The following is a 22,153-nucleotide window of genomic DNA, read 5'->3' on the forward strand; positions in this document are numbered from 1 at the left end:
CCTGCGATTCTCCGGCCGTAGAGAATTATAGTCGAAAGCGTCTGGTCTGAAGTGATGAAGCAAAGCGCAAAATGCCAAACCGTTGTTCCAGCTCGTCGAGAAATTATCCAGTTGCACGTTCTGCAACGAAAAGAAGTGACGTCACCATTCTTGGTCTCTTTGTACTCTAGTCTCATGATCCATGCATAGCAACTCTGGTCACGAGTCGGTTTTAATTGGCGACGCGAAATTATCCCCCGTTTCTGTAAATAACACGCGAAGCACCATTTTCCAACGCGGATTTACCTCGTACTCTTTGGTCTTGGAACGGCACCACGCCAGTAGCCGCTCTTTTATTTGCGCCGCGTTGTCCCGCACCGCTGGCTCGGTAAACTTGAATCGAAACTCTGTTGCCGGTGACTTTACGGGACTAAATATAGAAAGAAAAGGTATGCGTTAAACTTTTGGAGGAACCAGCTGCATGTACGGATTCGAAGCCTCGCGGTTGTGCGCAAATACAAGGATTGTTGAAGGAAAAATAATGTACCTTCGTCCGAGTAACCACGGAATTAACTAATTACGAAGTGGTAGATTCTTTTACGTTATGTAAAGTTTGTAGTATTCATGGATTCCGGAAGATTGGCTCGTTTGATTTCAGCTTGTTGCAAACGTTTTGGAAACGTTACGCATCTTCAGGGATAGGTAGCTCCGATACCGAAGCTTCCGAAAACCATGGATATTATATAAAGGATAACACTCGCGAAAGCCTTAAATCTAAAATTGTATAAAGTTATTTAATTAGTCCAAGTAAAAGTATTTAGGAGCATTGCGTGAATCGAAAGGTGACCCTGGCGAAGAAGGCGCGCGAATGCCTTGGAAATAAATAATACACGTAAATAGTTTTCAATTACCTCGGTGACGAAGCGGCGCTATTTTGTCTGTCGAGTTCACGAAACTTGGCAAACGGGGATAGTGGCTTCTTGCGGGCTGAAAAACGAAGAGAGGAAAGTCAGTAAAAGATGAAACCGTCCTGGTAGCAAGTCGTCAGCGCAAACGTTAGGGTTTATCATTGAAACGCATTCTGTCATCGAACCAATGTTAATCTCTATGCCTATGTTTCGAAAACCAACGTTTGTCAATAAATCGCTGCGCATGTGAGAATTATTAGAAGGATCTGGCAGAAAAAAGAAAAGAAAAAGAGAAGAGAACTTTCGTTTCTCAACCTCGTCGCGATTCATCGATCGGTGATCGGTTACTGTTGCGATTAATTTTGAAACAATCACGGTTTCATTGTAATTTCTTCGTTTCGTTAAAAAAATTAGTTTGTTTTATTTATTTCTGATCGGAGCTGCAACGAGGCGATGACGAAATCGCCTCCATCAACAAAGAAAAGGAAAAAGTAAAGGAAAATAAAAGTAGTAAAAAACACGCGGAGCTGGTTCTAAACTAAAGGCTCGTGTGCTCGTATCGAAGAACGTCGAGGAAATTCGTGCAATTTCCACCGCCACCCCGTATGCAGTAGGTATTCGTGCGTTATCACACACGCACACACACAGACGCACTCGTACCCACATGGACACCAAAGTGGCGGCACTTAATTCGCGACGATTAGCTGATATCACGACCGCCATCCAACAGTAACGCGACCATCGTCACGAAACTTTACGTAAATAAGAGTAATATCGAGCAATATTAAACAGGTATTTCTTTCGTATCAACAGAGTCCCGCGCAGGGATGTTGAAAGCCATAATTAAAAATATGTGTTTAATATCTCGTTCGATAATCCGCGTGGAAGATTTCATAAAAATAGCGTGTACAGCGGGCTGGTGCTTGTTGCGTATCGTTAAAAGCGTAATCTCGCTAAGAGAATCCTCATCGATTCCGCGAATAAAGACTTGGAAACTTGGCTGGCGCGTGTCCCGAATGTTTACAATCTCCAAATAAATGCACGTGCGCGGGACGTGCTATTTTCGCGTCGATAGAGGACGAATTATATTCGCGTCGATCGATGAATGATTTGCCTCTGCCCGAGAACTCTCGATGGAAACAGAAATCGGGGAGGAACGATTCGTCGTGTTCGAGAGCAAAAAAAAAAAAACAGAAAGAAAAAAGAAAAATAAAACGAACGAGAAAAATGCATCGGTGACGAGTTCCCGCGACGGAGAACGCGATTTCAAAGCCAAGACAAATTTCGCGACAACTATTTTAAACAAATCTCCACCGATCCAGACGCATGGGCTACCAACCCTTGACAGTCCTACGCTCGAGTCAGCCTCGACGTTCTACTCCATCATACCCGGACTCTATTTTAGGAGGAATCGTGGCGTAGAACGTCCCGGCGATTATTCATTCACGGTCAAGATCCCGTCGGGCGTTTCTTTCGAAATGAATTCGGACCCGATCGGAGCACTAAGCGAAATAGAAAAGTAGGAAGTTCCAGTAACGCGCCAAGGAGTCGCATCTCTCATCATTCCGCTCTATTAATGCGACACGGTTGCGCAGGAAATCGTACAGTGTACAGGGTGTCTCGTCGAGTCACCGACAAACATTTCCAGCACGTTTGGCGAGATACTCTGAAAAATACAAAAATAAAAAAAAAAAAAGATAGCGAAGTAGCTACCGAGTAAGCTTGCACAGTCCCTGACATTTTTAACTCTTTCGGCCCTAGCGATGTATCTCCCAGTGAATATATCTGGTTGCCAAATTACGATTGAGACTCACAGGAATATAAATATGTTAACAAAAAAATATATAATACGCTCTTTGATTCATAGTAAATTCTAGAAACGAGTAGAATTCAAATAGAAATCTGCAGAGTCGAAAGGGTTAAAGTGGCACCTCTTTAATAATGGCGACAAATTCTTTCTCTGTAAACGGCAACCCTAACCGCGCGACACCCTGCATCCTGCTCGGTCACCATCAAGAATCCAAGTTCGTCTTGCGTCGCGAAAAACGGGTGTGCGTGTGTGTGTGTGTGGTGTCGCCTCTAAAAGTTCTACTGCGACTATATGGTGTGCTACGTTGTTAAACTCGTGCACAGTCCGGTTGGTGCAAGCTACAGACGTTACACTGCGCGATGGCAAAAGGATCAACAAAGAAGGGCTAGTGACTCACTGCTTTATTCGGGGTTTGGCACGACCTTCTAGCACGACTCTCTCAACGTCCGTCCGCAAAACGTGTTCGCAGAGCGCGACTCGAGGCTTATTAAACAAAAACAGAAGTAGAACAGAGACAACAACAAAAGAAAAGAAGAAGAAGAAGAAGAAGACGAAGAAGAAACGGTTGAGAAGCACACGCGGAGCGTCGAGCAGCTGCGAGAAAGCTCGCCTCCCGGTGCTTTCGGGTGGACGAGCACGAAAACGTCGAACGATCGGGTTCGCTTTTATTTTCCTCGATGATGAACGACGATCTTGGACGATTCTCGTCGTCGTTGCTCCCGCGAGGCGCTAATCTAACCTTGGGAGGGTTAAAAGCCGACTCCTTCGCGGCTCCGTTGTCCCCTCGTTCGCGGTTCTTGCATTCTCGCGCACCTCGAAGCCTTCCTTTCCACGATCTAACGATTACGTTTCTCTTCTTCGAATCGCGACGAGAGCGCGCGTCGTTGCTTTACCGTCGATGTCACTCTCTATCTCTTCGTTGCATTACTTTTTTCTAACGTCTATGGCACTCAGGCGTCGGCGGCGAGCGATTAAACTACGCGATGAACACGATACGATGAGACTAGAAACAGGAAAGGACTTCCTCCAGTGGGAAGCGTACAATTCGCGACGCGCTGACCTCGATAAAACAGTTCTTCTTTCACGGAGAGCAACGGAACAGTTCCCAGCCAAGGCGAATCGCGTTTGATTCCACGGAGGAGATGACGAGGACGATCCAGCCGGTCAACACTGGCGGCCATCGGTCCTCGTGGCCTCCTCGAACAGGTCGTCGAAAACTTTGTCGACGTCCGCGGTGTTCACGTTCAGCAGAGGCGCTTGTTGGGGCGCGGGTATCGTCAGGTGCAGCTTCTCGTCGGATATCCCGGGCATCGTGCGACTGCGGGACAGCCCGACCATCCCTTTGGCGAACGTCCTCGGCGAACGTCTGTGTTTCGAGTGATCCCTCGCCTCGAGGGAGTCGCTGGGGCTGTCGAAATACTGCCTGATCTTGTCTTCCATCTTCTTCACGCTGTCGGCCATGGAGGAGGCCTCGAACTGCTTGGACCGCAGCTTCTGCGACGAGGGTGACTTTGGCTTGGGTGGTTTCGTGTGCGAGGGAGCTTTGGAAGGCGTCGACGTTGGCACGTTCACGCGAGGCGCGCGAGGATAGCTGTTGGAGATGGCCAGCTGATGCCAGGACTCCGACTTGGACAGAACGATGGACCTCGAGGGCTTGGTCGCGCAAGAGACGAGGTACTCGTCGCTGGAGTCGATTGGGGTCGCGCCGTTGGGTATCGGTGAACGTTCCTTGTGGATGGGCCTGGTCTGCGTGCTCGGCACTTGCTCGTAGGCATCCCTGAGGGCGCCCACTCTGTTGGCGACGATTGGAGGAGACTGGGCTCGAGACGGTTCCGGTTTCTTTTGCGGGACTGGCGCCAAGAACTTGGCGAAACGATTGGGTGCGTGGGAACTCGGCGGCTGGTCAAAATTTGCAGGCTGGTTGAAATTTGCAGGCTGGTTGAAGCCAAGGCGATGACTCTGGGTGTAGTTCGGAGGGTGGCTGTAGTTGGGTGACTGGCTGATGCTCTGTTGATGGCTCTGGCCGAGGTTTGCCTGGTGACTGTAGTTGGGAGACTGGCTGAAGCTTTGTTGACGACTCTGGGCGATAGTTGCGGATTGATCGACGATCGAGGGAAGACTAGAGATTCTGGACGGATCCGTGGTTGAATGTTGGCTGGTGATCGACGGCTGGACAGGTGACTCGTTCTGTAGGTGACGGACGAGGCTTTGTGGATTCTGAGCTACCTTCGCGTGTTGGGTGTAGCTGGAAGACTGGCTCTGTTGATGACTCGGAGAGAAACGAACAGGTTGGCTGGTTATCGAGGGGTGGCTCGACGTCTTGGGCTCGTCGACGGTTAGATGTTGGCTGGTGATCGGCGACTGGAGGGGCGGCTCGTCGTTCAGGGACGTGATCTCGTTCTGCAGTCGACGTACGAGGCTCTGCTGTAGCAGGTTGTGCCTGCGTATCTCGTCCTCGGGCGTCGCGTTCTCGCTGGTCGCGGGTCTGGACTTGGTCCACGAGAACTGAGAGGGCGAGGGGGACGAAGACGTTCTGGAATCCATAGCCTCGGAACGCGGCTCGGGACTGTCGACGGAGGACGCGACGGTGGCGATCGCGCACGTATAACGCGTTACCACTCCGACTTCGGGACTGATGTCCTGGTTCTGGATGTTCTCGTCGTTCAGGAAGCTCGAGTCATCGACGGGCAAACTTGGCGACGCGAAGGAATAATCCCGACTTTCTTCGGGTGGATCCTTGTGCACAGGATCGCTAACCTGTCTCTGCGGCGCAGCCTCCTTGTAAGTTTGTTCGCTGGAGACCTGACGTGGACTCGACGACGCCCAGTTCGAATCGGAATCACTCAACACGCTGTGGTAATTTTGATTATGGTCCAAGACGAACCGATGGGGATCTGGACGGTGTATCAGGTTGGGTCCCTCGGAATCAGAGCCTTCGCGGTGCAGAGGCCTCCACTGTTTCTCGACGTCCACGTCGCTGACCGCAATCGTTGGCCTCTCCAGGTCGCTGGTGGTCTGAACGGAAGCGTTGCTGCAGACCAAGCCAGGACCCTTGGAGATCTTAGGCGCCACTCGAAACGAACGCCCCTCGTCTTGCTGCTCGTCGTCGATCCCAGTTTGCACTGCCACCGAAGAGCTGCCGCGCAGGGTCGCGTCAGGGAATACGGGCCCCTTCGACGTGTCCTTCTCGCTGTATCGTCCACCCTTCGGTACCTCGAACACGTTCCTTTCGGCACCCAACTTGTGAACCTCGCGACGCTCCACGGGAGGGTACTGGTGGGTCTGCACGCGATTGTCAGGCAGCATTTTGAAGGAGATCTTCCCGTCCACTACTCCGGAGTTCCTGTCGCGTCTGCTCAGGTCTCTTGGACGATCCTCGAACTTCTTCTGATCCACGGAACCCTTGCCCACGAAGGGAGCGAACTGTTTGCAGAACGAGCGATAATCGAGTCTTCCGTTCTCGTTTACAGTAGCGTTACCCCTATTCTCGCCTCTGTCGTGATCGATCCAAGGCGGACGAGGAAAGCTGGGCTTTTCGCCGTGCTCCAAATCGGGTCTAGGCTTCGACGGGGCTTGAACGTCTCGGTCGAACATCTTCCTGGCCTTCTCTCGCAGCGTGTTCGTGGGCGCTGGGGCGTTCTTGGGCCAATGGTAGGAACTAGGCACCTTGGAGGACGACACGGGTACCGGTTTCTCGATCTTTCTGAAAGGCGACGACGGAGCGTGTCTAAAGCCACCCGATGCTTCCGTTCTCATCATCGGAGCGTTGTAGCTCGAGCTCGACTCCGGAGTCCTTTCGTTCGAGTAAGCTTGGGTCTGGGGCATCCCCGAAAACCATTTATTCGCTCGATCCTTCAACGACGGTCTGTTCTCCCTTTCCTCGTTGGGGGACGGCTTGTCGAAGGTCGTCTTGATGTTGGAGAACCGACTGTTCCACTGTTTGTTGGTCAACGACGACATGTCCGTGGCCTTGGCGTAACCGAACGGCTTGAAGGGCGCTACAGGAGCGAGAGGCGGCGCGTCGTTGTTCTTGGTGATCAGGGCTAGGAACTTTCTGTCGTTCTCCGTCTTTGGCTGAAAGCTGGGCACGATAGAGGCGGAACTGAGGGTCTTGTCTCCCACGTTGATGGGTCTTCTCAGCGAGACGCAACCTGTACCCTCGTGGCCAAGACTCTCCGCTTGGAGCTTCAAGTAGCTAGGTATATCTATGGTGTTGGCACGTTTGATCTTTGATTTCTTCGCGGTGAACTTGTTCCCACCGTATCTACCACCGGACGTTGCCAACTCGGCTCGTTGCCTGAGAGCAGCCGCTAGCTTGCTAACGCGACTCCTCTCCTCGATCTCCTCGACGTCGTTCTCGCTGTTCTCTTTCACCTGGTAACCGTTGCTCCCTCGACACTGGCCCTGGAGCATGCTAGACTCCTCCGGTTTTCCGTCCACGCCGTCCACCTGTTGGACGCCCAGATAGCTGTCGCGGATCTCTTTGTTCTTGTCCTCCAGCAACTGGCGTTGGTTGATCGCGTCCTTCACGCACTTGTCGCGGATTTCCTCGGGCTTCCTCTCCACCGTCGGAACTGTCCCTAGCTGCTCAGATTTCTGCTCTTTGACGAGCGCTGGCTCGTCGAGGGGCAAGGCACTCCTTTCTTCCTCCAGCCACTTCCTGGCTCGCGCCAGCTCCTCCGCGGAGACGCCGATGGTGTGCCTGGTCCCGCGACGCCTGCGACTCAACGACGTGGACGGCAACACTGGCGCCTTCTCGGGCACCTTCTCTGGCACCTGCAGCCTCGACAACAAACTGGACACCAGTCGAAGAAGATGAAGCTTGCCGGTGGGATCGGAAGCGGCACCGTTTTTCGCGAGCGCGGCCACGTCTATTCGTTCCAAGGTCTCTCGAAGACGCGACAGAGCGGTCTGTATGTCCGACAGCAGAAGATCCTCCAAGAATTTCAAGTCTTTCCTCAGCTCGGGTTCCTTGCAGTCCCCAAGCACGCGTTCCATGGAGGTGCGTATCCGGAAGTCCTCCTCGGAGTCGACGCCAGAGTCCTCGGGCAGCGCGGACGGCTCGGCGTCGCGACGGCTCCCCTGGGCTAGGGAGACCTCGAGAGCCGCGCGAAGACGCTCTACCAGTACTGGCAATGAATTCCACTCACCGACTGGCGCGTTCTCGTTGCGTCCATCGACGATACCTGCCGCCCCTACCCTCGCCACCGCCTCCTCGCGTCGCGCGTTACCGTCCTCGTTGGTCGCCTCTGTTTCCGTTGTCGGCGACGTCGCTGAAAAAGAAACGATACGAGACGGGGGTTGAACCCAGCCGACCTGAGGACCTGAGTCGTGGCTCAATTCGACGAGTACAACGCACGCGTAACCGCTTTTTTCCCCTCTCTTTCTCGCGCTCCTTTCGGTTAAGGGAACCTGGACGTTCGGATGACCTCCGAATCTCGTGCGCGAGCAGAGTATATTTCAATTTTTTCTTTGCCTGGTGGTTGGATTCCGATTTCTCAGTTTAGAACTAATTCCGAGGGTTGAGGGTGGGTTTAGTTTTCAGAGTAAAGTAAATACGAATTTAACTTCATCACCTGACTGCAGCAAACATCACAGCGCTAGCTTGAGGGGATGGAAACCTCAAAAAAAAAAATTCTTCTTTCTCGTGGAGTATCGAGCTTAAGCAAACATCCCTTTTTATATTCACAAAATTGTACATAAATCGGTATAAAATTCGTGGTCTACAAGAACTAATTTCGAGGGTGTTTTTTTAGTTTTCAGAATGACAATAGTAAATGTGAATTTAACTTTATATCCTAACTGCAGCAAACGTCACAGCGCTAGCTCGAGGGGATGGAACCCCCCAAAAAGATATTCTTCACGTGGAATATCAAGCTTAAACAAACGTCCCCTTTTACAGTCACAAAACTGCGCGTACAGCCAGTCCCATAAGTATTCGTACATTCTATGTTCATTAAAGAATTTTGCCTAAATTAAACGATGGATGTCACGTCACCGAATAAATTTTTCAGTATAAATATATACATGTGTACAATTTATTTATGTACATATTTATAATGAAACATTGATTTGGAAACATCAAACTTATCATTTGGTACAGTATCTCTTCAATAAACATACACGGTATGAATACCGACTGACTGTAAAGCAATATAAAATTCATGGTTTACACAAGTTCCATACACGTGCCTCCCAAATAAAACCAATGTATACGTACAATGTACAAGTACAACGTATATGTACAACGATTTGATATCCCAAATGTAAGCTACTCTGCTCGCAGCGCACGAGTTACCAAATTTTCGGAATTTCCTGGTTCGCGAACGTCCCCGGTGCCCTCCTACTTCTGCACGAGCAGATCCTACCTCGTCGGAGCCTCTCTCTTCGCGCGATAAATGATCTATCTGTCCATCGATCCGTCTCGCTTTCTCTCTTTCTCGCCTCTCTCTTCGTTTAGCTATTCGTCTAGTTGGCTCGCAGAGGAACGCGAGGGAAGCGCGGAACGCCTGACGCGTTTTCGCGATGCCGAAAGGGAGGCTGGTTGACCGGCTATCGCGCTGGGCTTTATTTAAAACCCCGCGGGATTCTCCGTGGGATTTATTTTCGGTAGCTCGTTCAACGCCTCGCAGCTGCCCACCAGCGAGCGTGACGGGCTCGAGCAGGAGACGCGTCGATCGGTCTTGATGTCGAGGTAATTCGAGGATGGATAGCCACAACGGGATTTACTTGGTCGCAAGATATTTTTCGTTTCTCCAAAATTTCGATAACAGAGCTCCCTCGATCGCGACGCTGTGGAGTACGGAGTACAGAGGTACGCGATACGGAGCAGCTTAATTACAGAAATCTTGATCATGGTTCATCAACGTTTTCGCTTGCAGGAGCGAAATGGTGCTTTTTATTCCTGCGCTCGTTTCGATGGAGCGTCGCGGTTCCACCGTGTTCGTAGATCGATATTAAATTAGTTCTTAGATCCTAGGCAACGGAGCCACCTGTGACGGCTAAGTATATCAATTTCAGGGTAATACTGGCTGGACAGGTGCGAACAAGTATTTATTAGTTTGCTTCTCCTCGAATAGAATCATTCCTTACGAAGTAACGATAATTTCGCGAGATCGCGAAACATCGCGCCACTTTCCCTTAACCTCAGTTTCGATCCCAAACGGTGATCCATCTATCCACGAATTACCGTGCATCACGAACCTGGTTGCGTGGCTTCTTTCCTCTCTGTCTCGAACTTCCCCTGGTTCTCTATAAACGTCTCGTGCTCCCTCGTCCCCTTGATCTCCTCGTTGCTTTCCACGGAGAAGCTTCTCGCGGTTCCCTTCGGGATGTCGTCGTAGGAGTCTAGATAATCCACTGAGCTCGATCTCCCGCTCTCCTCCTCGATGATGTTGTGGAAATCATTGCTCACCACTACTGCTCGAATATCTAGAAAAATTTCAACGGTACCGAATCGGAACACAAGAACGTAGCGACATGTCTTCGAGCTAGTCTGATACAACAAAGTAGATTCCAATTCGAAAATAATGTCAGTCTGTCAGTGGTGATTCATGAAACGAAAGCGTTCGACGATGGATACCGATTAATATGAAAGTATGCCGGACGTTTTGATTACACGCGTTTTTCGGAGTCTTTGATAAATTATAGTTGAACCTTACGGAGGCTTACGAGGTCTCGAATTCCCACGCATCGGATTATTTAAAGCTTGCTTTGCTCGTTGGATTACGGTGTCTCTCTCCATTTCATTTCACGTGCTTTACAAGCATGTGAATAATGTTTAGTGAAAGATTAGAAAGACGATCTCAAGAGTACATGTCAACGAAAGTCACCCTGGAGTTAACGTAGTTAACGTAGTTTTAAACTGCGGTGGTTTCTGTTATGTCACATGTCTGAAGGGGGTTAACGTTCGAGAGTGGTACGAATAGTAAATAGATGATACGCGATTTAGTAGCCACGTGCAATGATTTTCATAAATCTTCAGAGAAATTGCAAAACAACAGAAGACAGACGAGAATGAGTTTGGAAGGGTTGCGTTAATAATGTTACAATCGGAACAGAAGTGTTCGTGCGATCCCTTTCAACATCATCGTTCATCGTACTTGTTCCCCGGAGTTCCTCGACGTATAGCTCGTTCGTTATCTATTTACGATACGCAATATTTCTAGGCCAGAGACGTTCAAAGAACATCGCGACGCCGGCTCCTAAAGTAGACCTCACCTTCCGTCTCCGACATTATGATTCCTCTGCTTCGACTGGGCGCCTGGAACCGAAAGACGAACGTCGCTTAACGATACAGTCTCCGATATTTTTTTAAATACAAACCGAATTACCGATTACTATTTATCATTAAATAATAATCACTGCTTGGAACACAACGACGTAATCGCAGCATATACGAGCATTACCTTGTCAATAGTTTGTATCAATTGTTGCAACTTTTAACAGAGTGATGCTCGAGTATCCTACGCTTACATACGTATCGTTTGTCACATTCTGGCAAGCATTACGTGCTACTTGACCGGTACATTAAAAATGGGTTGCGCAAGTGACTTTCTCGAAATACAAGAATATTTGGTTCGAAGCTCTAAAATGTTTCTCTCGATACAATATTTCTCAACTGAGATATTCGAAGTTACAAAGGCAAGTGTAACGATGGGAGAGACCCAGCAAAGCCTGTTTCAGGGATCGTACGCAATTTTACACCGTGCGGATTAAATTCGCAGTTCAACGATTCCGTGATTACTCGGTTACAGTCCCGATTTAGAGCCGGAGCTTCGGAACGACGACATTGAGCTACTCCCTATTCGACGGTTCGTTTGTTCCCTCATTTACGCGAGGGTGTTGGTATTCCTGGGTGAAAGCCGGGATTCTCCGTTTCCTAGAAAGGCACCATGTGGCCGAGCTGCGTCCAAAGCGTTAAATGACCGGCTCTAGGTCTAGCGGGTCGCGCGATCCGCGGCAGAGAAGCGTTGGCGGCTGTTTGGGACACGGCAGGCCTCGCGCGAAAATAACTTTGACCCGTTTTCGCGCATACGGAAATTAGGAAGTCCCGCGGATTCTATGCGAGCTACGCCCGTTCTCGATACAACCGATACTTGTAAGGGAACGCGACTCGACGTTCGAAACTGGACCTGGTTCCCTCGCTACTTCCAAGTGCAACGAAATATCAGAGGGTAGTGGGGTTGAAATGTCTTCGACTTGGAAATGTTTTTCAATGGAAAATCGAAGGACTTTCTCAAAAAGGGAATCGAACAACTGTTTCTACGCTGGGAAAAATTGTTAGAAAATTATGGAAATTATGAAAATTATTCTGTTGGCTAGTATTTAAGATTTCTTTAATAAATAAATACTTTCCGGTTCCCTTGATACAAAAGACCATCGGACGTGATCTTATGTTTAAACTGAGAGCATGTTTAAATACTCTAATAGAATGCTACGCATGCTGTGTTTTAACAGGCTACTAAACTGCGGATTTTCATGGATTCACAGAAAACTTGAGAAACTAGAAAATGTACACAGTGTGCAATAACATAAAAAAGATATTGAAAGTAAGGATCGTATTATTTTTGCAGAGTAAAATAAATTCCTATTTAGGTTGAATTTTTGTTAGGTGCGTTTGCTTGATTTTATTTCGCATAAAGATCCGCGGTCCGACTATTACGATCCATGATGAAACTCTGTACAAGCTTGTAATAAACTGTTATCAGTTGCGAAGCTACTTAGAGAAATTATGTCAGAATTAATGATCCAGAACCGCGACGTTCGAATTAATTCTGAACACCCACGTCCATTTCCTATCGCGTACTTTCGACGATAAGTGGACCACGTCTGCGTGGCGAGCTGCAGAACAAAATCTGGAATAATGGCTGCTCGAAACGAAACGTTCCAACAGAGGCTGCGCAACTGAATTATTCGAGAAAGTGTGGGCAAGACGATGTAAATTAAACAAGCGTTTTTTCTCACGCACCCGTCAAGATGCTGCTAAGAAAAGGCTACTCTAAATAAAAACGGTTCTCTGTCTTCGCCGGTTCTCGTATCATCCTCGACTGCGGATCCTCCGGAACGCGATAAATAAACACTCCAGTTGTTGCCTCGCGTACCATAATAAATGTTTCCGCGAGTGTTGCGCAACGTCCCTCATTCATTTCTTTCGGCGAACGCAAGACCAACAAATTCGCGTGCGTTTTCCAAACGCCTCTGTTCGGTTCGACTCGCGCGCGAAAAAATCGTGGAAAACATCGAAACACAGGAATCTGGACTCGGGGGTAACTACGCTGGACAGCTGGAAGGAATACGGATTTAGGGGATTGGAATTTATCGAAAGTTTTCTGCCGAAGGAAACGTAGAAAATCAGTAAGATAGAGGTCAGATGAGTAATTAACTTTTGGTAACGACGTCGCATGGAACTTTCAGGGCGTTAGAACCAACTGTTAAACATCGGTACACCTGAGGGGTCGCCTTAGACCACCTCCCAGACTGGAGAACATCAACGCGTCGAGGAAGCAACCAACTTCGAAGAATCACTCCATGAGAATAATTAATATCGATAGTTGGACACATCGGAATGACAACTGAACATTCGAAGCATAACTCACTCAATCAACAAACTTTGAGAGAGAAACTGATTCTAATCAGCGTCCGGAGTCACTAAGACGGTCGATTCATTACGAGGGGACCCAAATATGAAAAATCGACGCATTCGTGAAATCACAAAACGACGAAACCACCACGTTACCAACCACAGTTGGCGTCCCTAAAAAATCAGCGCACCAAAACCGCGAAGGTTCTAGGATCAACGCACCAGAGTGACCAGGCTCGAGAGGCCGATGCATCCGCCACAGATTATCGTAGACTACTGCAGGAATAAATCGGGACCGACTCGTCCTCCGGTGGACGATGAATCGGGCACAACGCAAACGTAAGGAGGGTAAGAAAGCGGAGGAAAGTTCCGGTCAGTTTGGTTTGCACGCGGTCCGACCATGATAGGCAACCGTTAGCGGCGATGTTGGACGCGCGCGTTGCCACGAGGACGCACACGCGCTTTATAAATAGGTACCCGTCGAGTTTCACCGCGGTGGACGACTCCTCGATACCACCTCGTGAAAGCACCTTCGTCGGCCTTCGACGGGTCGGCTACGCTTTTTTACCGAAATACGCCTCTGCCGCGCGACCTTCTTGCCCGCAGGCGCGATACGCGCTCTTTCGAGGCGGCTGGCCACTCGGGTGGAATCCTGCCAGAACGCCACTTTGTTGCCACCGCTAGATCTGGCCGATTTTGGCAACGCCGAGTACCGAGTCCCTTCGAGACGTGAATCGGAACAGGGACGTCGTCCAATTCCCGTCGAATCGACTAGGAAGCGCCCTCGGGGGGCTGTAAATCGCCGTAAATGGAGTAGCTTGCGCCTGAGATTAAACCATCGTTCGCTGGTTTCATTTAGAAGACAGGTGTGTAGAATTGTATCAGGGTGAACCAAAAGTTCGTGCGTTTTTTTTTTCTTTTTTTGAAGTCATTAAAATTACTTTGTATGCGAGTGTTATGTATCGCTTTGTAGCTTTTGGAAAGCTCTTTCGTATTTAATTATTAGCTACGTTAATTTATCGATCGTTTGATATTTCTTTGGTTTCAGTAGAATCGTGGACAATTTTGAGATTCGAGTACTTTTACGTCACTTTCTACTAAAACTACAAAAAATTGAACGATCGATAAATTAACGTAGTTAATAATTAAATATGAAAGAGCTCTTCAAAAGCTACAAAATGACATACAACACTTGCGTATAAAGTAATTTTAATGGCATCAAGATATTGCACAAACTGAAACAACGCAAGAAACGCCGAAACTTTGGTTCACCCTAATACGATCAAAGATGGTGTCCACGTAGGATTTAACTCTACTTTGTGTCGGACAACTTGGAAACCATGAAGTTTATTTATGGGGAGTTTTGGGCTCGATGTAAAACAATCGATCATCGATACGCGAGTTGCGTTCCCTTCGCTTCCGGTTTGGAAGTCGCCCATCGTTCTCTCCTGGAACTTTATCAACGCGAATGTACAGGACGTTCAGGCTATCACTAACCACTATTTTCTCGTAAATGATACATATTACAATAAAAATGAAAGAGGAAAAAGTGATACTGTTTTTTTTTATATGCAATACAACCAGGTATATAAATCTTTCGTATTCGTACTATTTTCTGAGAAACGAACGTCACCTTCAGTTTTTTTTTAATGGAATGGTATTTTGTATCATTTCAAAGCGCGTATCAAAATGAATCACACATTGCATATAAAAAAAACAGTATCACTTTTTCCTCTTTCATTTTTGTTATCATATAAAACCACCACCATTTACCAGAAAAACGCTGGCTGGCAATAGTCTGAACACCCTGTAGATGCACGGATGCAAAATTATATATTTCGCTACTACACAGCTCCACGACCAAATTTACGAGAAAAACAAATCGAATACACAGAAGCAGTAGCGAGTGTTCGTTGCTAGTTGTCTCGTAGTCGAGGATCGGTCGACTAGGCACGGTAACGTCGCGGATAATAATAATATTTGTTGCTCGGATTCGTGATCATGAGTCATCTCTGCCATTGTTTATGTTTATGTTTATAAACCCTGCTATTTTTAGGGGCATCTGCTAGTAATACCAACGGTTCGGGCAACAGATGGAGGTGGTGATTGAGACTCTGTGTCGGATTCCATTCACAGTCGTTTTCGAATAAATTCTCCACCTCCGCTTCGCGTACGTCGATGGTACCGGAATTGTAACATTAAGCGAGGCCTGTACACGCTTCTACACAGTCTCGTACCTGCTTATGATTATTAAATAGCGATTATTAAATTGTTTTCATGTAGTTAGTCACTTATCCACCTCGTTAAATCAAACTCGAAACGAAACTATGCGTACTGCCAAAGAGTATCACAGACAAGGGTAGTTTTACAGCCTGGCACAATTGATACACGATCAGACGCGGCCCGTGAGATCATAATAATTACAATTGCAGCTCGTAAATGTAGTCTACGTTTTTCGATCGATCCGGCAAATAACGAGCGACGAATAGAAACGTAATCGTCGCCTGGCTGCCGCGTAGGAGCACGTATACCTGGTCGACCGGTCCTCGACAATAGGACGATGCTTCTCACCACCTCGACCAGACACCTCCTCGTGGGACGGAAAGTCGATAGCCCTGAGCGAGCCCTAACCGATACCGATGCGATGACGAATCTCACAGCGGACACGGCTCCCGTCTAGGATCCTTCGCTAGTCTCGCGTGCACTACCGCGAATACGATCCTCCGTTACGATTTCGCGCGAACCAGATCTCGGTTTTCTCCGCTCGACTACGTATGTATCTCTGCCGCTTTCATCGAGCGCGGAGAGAAAGCCGTGGCGATCCGAACGTATTAATTCCGGTCGAGCCGCGGTTTGACACTCCGCGATTCGGAACGGTAGGAAACCGGCCGTCGACGGTTGCACCAGGACACGGGACGTCGCGACGAATTACCGTGGACGAAGTAGAGTATCGTTTACCTTGAAGGGTCAGAGAAGCAGTGTCGGTGTATTGGGGGCCTACGCGTTGAGGAGACTGCGCGGGTAGGCAGCCTCTCTGCCACCGGACTCTTCGTTCCGGTGGTTATTGTCGGTGGTGGTGGTGGTGGTAGTGGTGGCGGAGTCTGGTGGTGGTGGTAGCGGCGACGGTGGATGATGCTAGCAGCGCTGCCGTTAAAAGCTTAGCGTCACCCGGCTCGAATTAGACGGCCTGAAATAGATCGAGTTATTGCCGGCACTATGGACCAGCCTGGACGCATACCTTGCTATCTCGTCGTACGGGATGCGGTGGACGCGGTGCTTCCGCTACCGGTACGGACACGGTGTCCCCTTGGCACCATCCCTTCTGTCTCTGCGCGGTGCTCACCTGGTGCTGGCTTCTCTCCTCGCGGGCTTCACCTGGGCCTTGCTTCTTCCGCAGGGCACAGTTGGGTCCCTCACGAGTACCCAACATGAGTTGGGTATTCCCTGTTCTTGTTACTTTTTTAGTAGGAGTAGCGAATGGAGCGAGGGAGTCGTTGAACGCTGAGCGTACTTCAACGAGTGTTACTAACCTTCCGATGGACTTGTTCTAGTCAAATCGTTGACACTGGTTTCGGTACCCGAGACAACTCGTTTTATTATTCTTCAAGCAACTGTGGTTAACGGATTCACTGTGTCGTATGAATTCTAATTAAATCTCAACGAGTCGAGTACTACTGACCTTCCAGCGTTAATGAACGCGCGTTTAATGTTCTTAATGAACGATGGCTTCGTTTCTATCGTCGCGTGCAGCCACCCGGTGCTACATTCTTGTTTGAGATCATAGCTTTCAGTAATTGCCGAGTCTTGGGTGCTCGAGCTGGCCTATTTTTATTATTCTTCGAATAGAGACGGTGAATGGATTCGAGGGAGTCGTTGAACGTTAATTGGACTCGAACGAGTACTACTGGCCTTCCGACGATAATGAAGCCACGATGACTAGGCGTCCAGAGCGGGCAGACTTCATTCTGTCTTCGCGTGCACACCTGGTACTTCATTCTTGGTCGAGATCGCAGCTTCTGATAACTGCCAAGTTACAGAGACGGTATCTTTTCGTTGACACTCGAGCGCGTGAGGTGAAAAGGTTCTAAGAATGAACGACGGCTAAAAAAGGTAATCCTAAAATAACCAATCTGTTGTGGCTCTAAATAAATATAGCTTTTGTCTTGTTTTTCTCCTGTAAATGGTATATTTACATGGACGAGGTAGTTCCTCTATCTACAGTCGATCCCATAAATATTCGTACCCTCTATGTCTATCGAAGAAGTTTGACTAAATTAAATAATAGTTTTGATGCTACCAAATGAATTTTTCTATAATATATTTAATATTATTTCTATAACAAGTAAAGAGAAGTTAATGTTTCTGGGAAGTCATATACACACAACGAGTAACATACATATTTTTACACTTGTCATTTGCGTTTCCAAAATTTATTTAAAAACATGACGTCTATTACTTAACATAGACACTCGTTCAATAAACATAGAGGATACGAATATTTATGCGACTGATTGCATATGTAAGTATGCCTCCTTCAAAACCACTGTGTAACACTTTCCGCGAGTCTTCATCTGAACGCATACAGGTCAGCCGTGTCTGACCAACGTCTGAATCTACTTCCGGGTACACCGTCTACCGGTCTCTACCTCTGCTATTCATTCTAAACCTAATATCCCGCTCTCCTTCATTCTCCTCGATCGTAATACCCTCTGAAAAATAAATCAATAAATTTTTCCTTAGAAGTAGGTCGTCTCGTCTAGTTTTACCCCGAGGACCGCGTCATCCTCCAAACAGCCGGACTAAAACAGCTCCCCTAGAGACATTTGCACACGGTGGCATCTCATTGAAACCAATCTCGATTTGGCGTGTCGATTTTCCGGTTAACTAAGATTTATTTCGGTCGCGCGAACGACGAAAAGAATTCCTGTGAAACAATTGGCGTCGCGCATAGTGCCGGCGTCGAAGTCTCTTGCGTGCCACCGGGCGTGCCGCGCGATCCACGCCTCGCGTGTCACGTCTGGTGTCGTCATCCGGGATCATCGATCGCCGATCCGCCGAAATAAAACCACGCGCAAACCGTGTGGAACAACGTTTTCCGGTCTCAGCTGATCGGGGACACCTTTTCGCGCCCGTTCTCCTTCCTATCTCTTCAAAGACCAGCCCCACCTGTATTTCTCTTTCGTTCTCCCCTCTCGGGTGCTACCCGTCCCCTCTACCCGACTCTCGACTGCTGGAGATCACTTTCGAAGACCCGTTAACCTACTCGGGGCCTCAGTGTTCCCGCTGCCTTCGGACCTGTGCGCTATCGGCCCAGGTGAGCGCGCTTTTGCTTTCTCAACGATCGTCCTTGGATGCTGGTAGCCGAGCGTGGCGTTCCGAGGTACACCTTTAAACGTAAAGAAACGGTTTCTTTGATTTGTCGATACGAACAGCGAACCTTTGCACTTGAGAGGCGACTTTCGGTCACCCAACTTGGCGTTTGAATGAAGCATTCCTCGGGCTGCTCTGGGTAGTTCTTGAAGCAAATAGGAAACGATGCTTTTTATGAGATTTTAAGAGATGATCGTCGGAGTAGAGAATGCTTTGAATTAGAGATGTTTTGGGTGACTAGTGCGTCGATCCCTTTCGGGATTTAAGGTGTTTCGAAAACATGAAAATGTACTTTGACATGTTACAAGATGCCACGGAGAGACCTTGTTTATCCGAATTAGGTTGATTACGTTAAATGACGCGAGAGAGAAGCTTGTCGAGTACAAAGGATTGAAAGGAGCCTGGAACGACCTTGTTGTTGAACTTATCTCGCTTTCTCCGCGAATATTCAGGTAGGTGACTCTGATGCCAAGCAGTTTGGACGGAGAGCCGGAACTAGCCGGTTCTCTCAGGGTCGCGAGTTCCAAAATCGAATCGAGAGGATGAAGGGATGGTTCGACGCGTTCCGCATCGACGGGGGCCCGACGTTGTACAGCTACAACAACAGGACACCGGTCACCGGCGACGTTCCTTTGGTGATCGTTTTCGTTATCTTCGGCACAATCTTCACGGCGTTTCTCGTGATATTCCCTGGCGTGCGAAAGGAGGCGAGTTACAATTCGACCTTTCTTCGTACCAGAGATGGGTAGAATGTTATGTCAACGATAGATTCATTATACTCGTAATGAAACCGCATTTGATGGAGTTCGAAGTAATATCCAACGAAGAGAAACGAGCAGAAATACAGGAAGTGTGTAGTTACATAGGAATTATAATAAAGATACATGCAATAAGATGATATAAGATACGAGCCAAGAAGTAGATGTCGTAATACGGCCGTGTATCTAATTAGACCAGTTGGTATTAATAACACTCGAATTATAAAATAGACGAGTTACGGTACAATCGCCCATCTCTGATTCGAATGTTCGAACGCTACTTTTACTTTGATCGACTTTGCCTCACGCGCTTCCAGAGACTCAGTACATTTCTCACCGTGACCCTGAGCCTCTTCGTCGGAGCCTCGATTCAAGGTACGGTCCACTTAGTCCTGCGATTAACCGAGTTTTCTCTTTCGCCGCCCTAGAATAACAGCTTCTTTGTCGTTCGCAGTGGCCCAGTATGGCTCGTCCTGGCACACCAGCTCCGCGACCGTCGTCAGCACGTACAGCGCGTACACCAGGCAGAAGACCACCGCTGAAATCGGAGGCTACATCGGCCTGATGCACATAAACATCACGTACAGACGTGAGTCACCGGAGCAAACGTTTCAATCGCTCTCTCTCTCTCGCATACCATGCTCGATTGTCATCGACCACTGTTAGCTGGTTTCTTAAACCGATGATTCTTCACCGTCGTCTAGTCGACCAGAACTGGAATATGCTAGAATATTGCTACTGTAACGATTAACACGTCGGTCGCCGTGTCACCCAGAAATGACGGGACTTTTCGTTAAGAAGATAAACAAAATTAATTCCAAAGGTTGATTTGTGGCGGGGTGAACAAATTTAAATTCTACGACTAATGTTAAATTATCTAACCTTCAACAGCCTCGAGACAAAATGTTAACTTCGTAAGAATTTTCACGCGTCAGGCAGCCAACGTGTTAAACAAAGGAAACAATAGCAAACGAACTCGCAGAGTTAAACAGTGTCTGCGTTAAATAGCTCCGTGCAATTTAGCTCGAACATTGATTAATATATGAATAATTTATTTACACACTGTCTTGCAGTGGTGCCTAATAGCGAACACCCAGTAGATGACATCGAGTACAACGAAAGGTTTTGGTGGAGAAGCACGGGTGAGATGACCAGTGCCTTCAAGGAGGCCCTGAATCAGGGCGCACCGTTTCCTATAGTGTCTCTAGCGGAGTACTTCAGCCTTCACGAGGAGGGCTTCTCCTGGGGAAGCAAATATCGTCAAGCTGGATACTACGCGTCCCTCATGCTATGGTAACGGTTTTTTTTTTAACGAGTCATTCTCGAATCGTTCGAGTCTGATGTGTCTGACCGCTTTCTCCAGGACATCCTTCGCCTCTTGGGCTATGACGAACCTCCTGTTGGTAGTAGTGCCGCGTTACGGAGCGTACGGCATGATTTTCACCGGTATATGCATGCTGTTGACGAACCTGATATATTGGGCGCTTCTGCCGTGCGAGCCTCTAATAGCGCACATCGATGGCTCCATCCTTGCTTTCGATCTGGGATGGAATTATTGGCTGATCTTACTGTCTGGTTCGTATCGAGAAATGTTGCCGTATTTTGCGAACTATAACACCGTTACTATAACATACAACTAGAACTAGAACTATAACAATGTTTCTTTGAATAATTGCCTCCAAAATTCGGGTGCGTCTTATGCTCGAAATTAATATAAAAACGTTCAGTATTTGATTTAAGATTCCCGCCAGTCTTAAAAGTGACCATAAGTAAGAATTATGATGCGCCCGATAGTCCCTAAAATACGGTAATGAAGCGATGACGAATGTTGAGGTTGACAATGAAACATCGAGGAGCTGCAAACTGTTCCAGGTATTGGATGCATGTTCGCTGGCGCGGTGATAACGGCAATCGATATGATATTCCCTCATCAGTTCTCCACTATACTCGAGGTTGACTACGACACTCCCTACGACCGACACGTTATCATAGAGGAGAGCTTCGACACGAGGAACATCAGACGGAGGCTACCTAAAATCGAGGACTCTTTCGGTGATCGCATAATAAGGTTTTTTTTTATCAATCTGTCTACGTTGAGTATCGAATATTTAAAGATTCATTGTTCCGTTTGCCCTTTAACACGTTGATCGCCACGTCACCCGTAATATACAGTGCTTTTTCAACAAATTTATTCCAAAAGTTAGGTATCGAAGAAAATCGAGAATTTTAATGAAATTCTTGAATTTCGATACAAAAATAAATACCGCAATAAATGTTTGATTACGTAGCTTTCAGTGGTCCGTAAACGATTAGTCTGGCAATCAACGTGTCAATTAACACTAAACGTGTCAATCTCCATCGAGATATTGTATTTTTATTTGGATGGTTAGATTTTGATTTGCGTTGTTTCAGTCAACTGTCGTCGAAATTGCAGAGCAGACACGAAGCCAAGGAAGACACTCAGGGCGTGATAAATCGCGGCTACACGCCGCACGAGTCTTCGGAGTTCCAGCACGAGGACACCACCAAGAACAATTGGTCGTACCCTTTTCCATCGTCCTCGCGAAGAACCATCAACGGCTGATTTCTGTTGTTCGCGTACGTTCTTCGGTCTTCCGAAATAAAAATCATATCTTTATACCGCTTACTCGTCTAGTTACCACCCTAGAAATCCTGGGAGAGAAGGGAGAGAATAGACAGCCACCAGTCACAAAGTTTCGACTTTCAATTTTCTTAATAAGCTGAA

At 47.8% G+C, this 22,153-nt stretch overlaps 2 protein-coding genes and 1 pseudogene across 4 annotated transcripts in view; 2 read left to right on the plus strand and 1 right to left on the minus strand.

The window, feature by feature from the left end:
- Positions 1-343: 343 nt before the first annotated feature.
- LOC128892461 (uncharacterized) lies at positions 344-16,709 on the minus strand (annotated as a pseudogene).
- The window catches only part of LOC128892503 (oxysterol-binding protein-related protein 8), a 130,732-nt gene continuing 110,269 nt past the window's right edge, over positions 1,691-22,153 (plus strand). The window contains exon 1 of the mRNA XM_054152960.1: positions 1,691-1,701. The gene's annotated coding sequence lies outside the window, so the exon portion shown is untranslated. The remainder of the gene's footprint in view (positions 1,702-22,153) is intronic.
- Positions 16,550-22,119, plus strand: LOC128892514 (dual oxidase maturation factor 1). 3 transcript variants are annotated; one of them, XM_054152994.1, is made up of 8 exons: positions 16,550-16,567; positions 19,102-19,356; positions 19,725-19,782; positions 19,862-19,996; positions 20,481-20,700; positions 20,771-20,982; positions 21,280-21,475; positions 21,820-22,119. In XM_054152994.1, the coding sequence occupies exons 2-8, from the start codon at positions 19,192-19,194 to the stop codon at positions 21,989-21,991; spliced, it is 1,158 nt and encodes a 385-aa protein (XP_054008969.1). In that variant the 5' UTR covers positions 16,550-16,567; positions 19,102-19,191; the 3' UTR covers positions 21,992-22,119. The 3 variants fall into 3 exon arrangements, with proteins under 3 accessions (XP_054008969.1, XP_054008971.1, XP_054008970.1); XM_054152996.1 differs by lacking the exon at positions 16,550-16,567 and adding an exon at positions 17,493-18,593; XM_054152995.1 differs by lacking the exon at positions 16,550-16,567 and adding an exon at positions 17,494-18,659.

This window comes from Hylaeus anthracinus, unplaced genomic scaffold (genome assembly GCF_026225885.1).
Source record: "Hylaeus anthracinus isolate JK02 unplaced genomic scaffold, UHH_iyHylAnth1.0_haploid 12002, whole genome shotgun sequence".
Taxonomy (NCBI): Eukaryota; Metazoa; Arthropoda; class Insecta; order Hymenoptera; family Colletidae; genus Hylaeus; species Hylaeus anthracinus.

Excerpts from the sequence above, each read along its gene's own strand:
- LOC128892514 (XM_054152994.1), top strand. The coding sequence starts at position 19,192 with ATGAAGGGATGGTTCGACGCGTTCCGCATCGACGGGGGCCCGACGTTG. Across the intron at positions 19,357-19,724 it reads TCCCTGGCGTGCGAAAGGAG|AGACTCAGTACATTTCTCAC; the intron begins GCGAGTTACAAT and ends ACGCGCTTCCAG. Across the intron at positions 20,983-21,279 it reads TTGGCTGATCTTACTGTCTG|GTATTGGATGCATGTTCGCT; the intron begins GTTCGTATCGAG and ends AAACTGTTCCAG.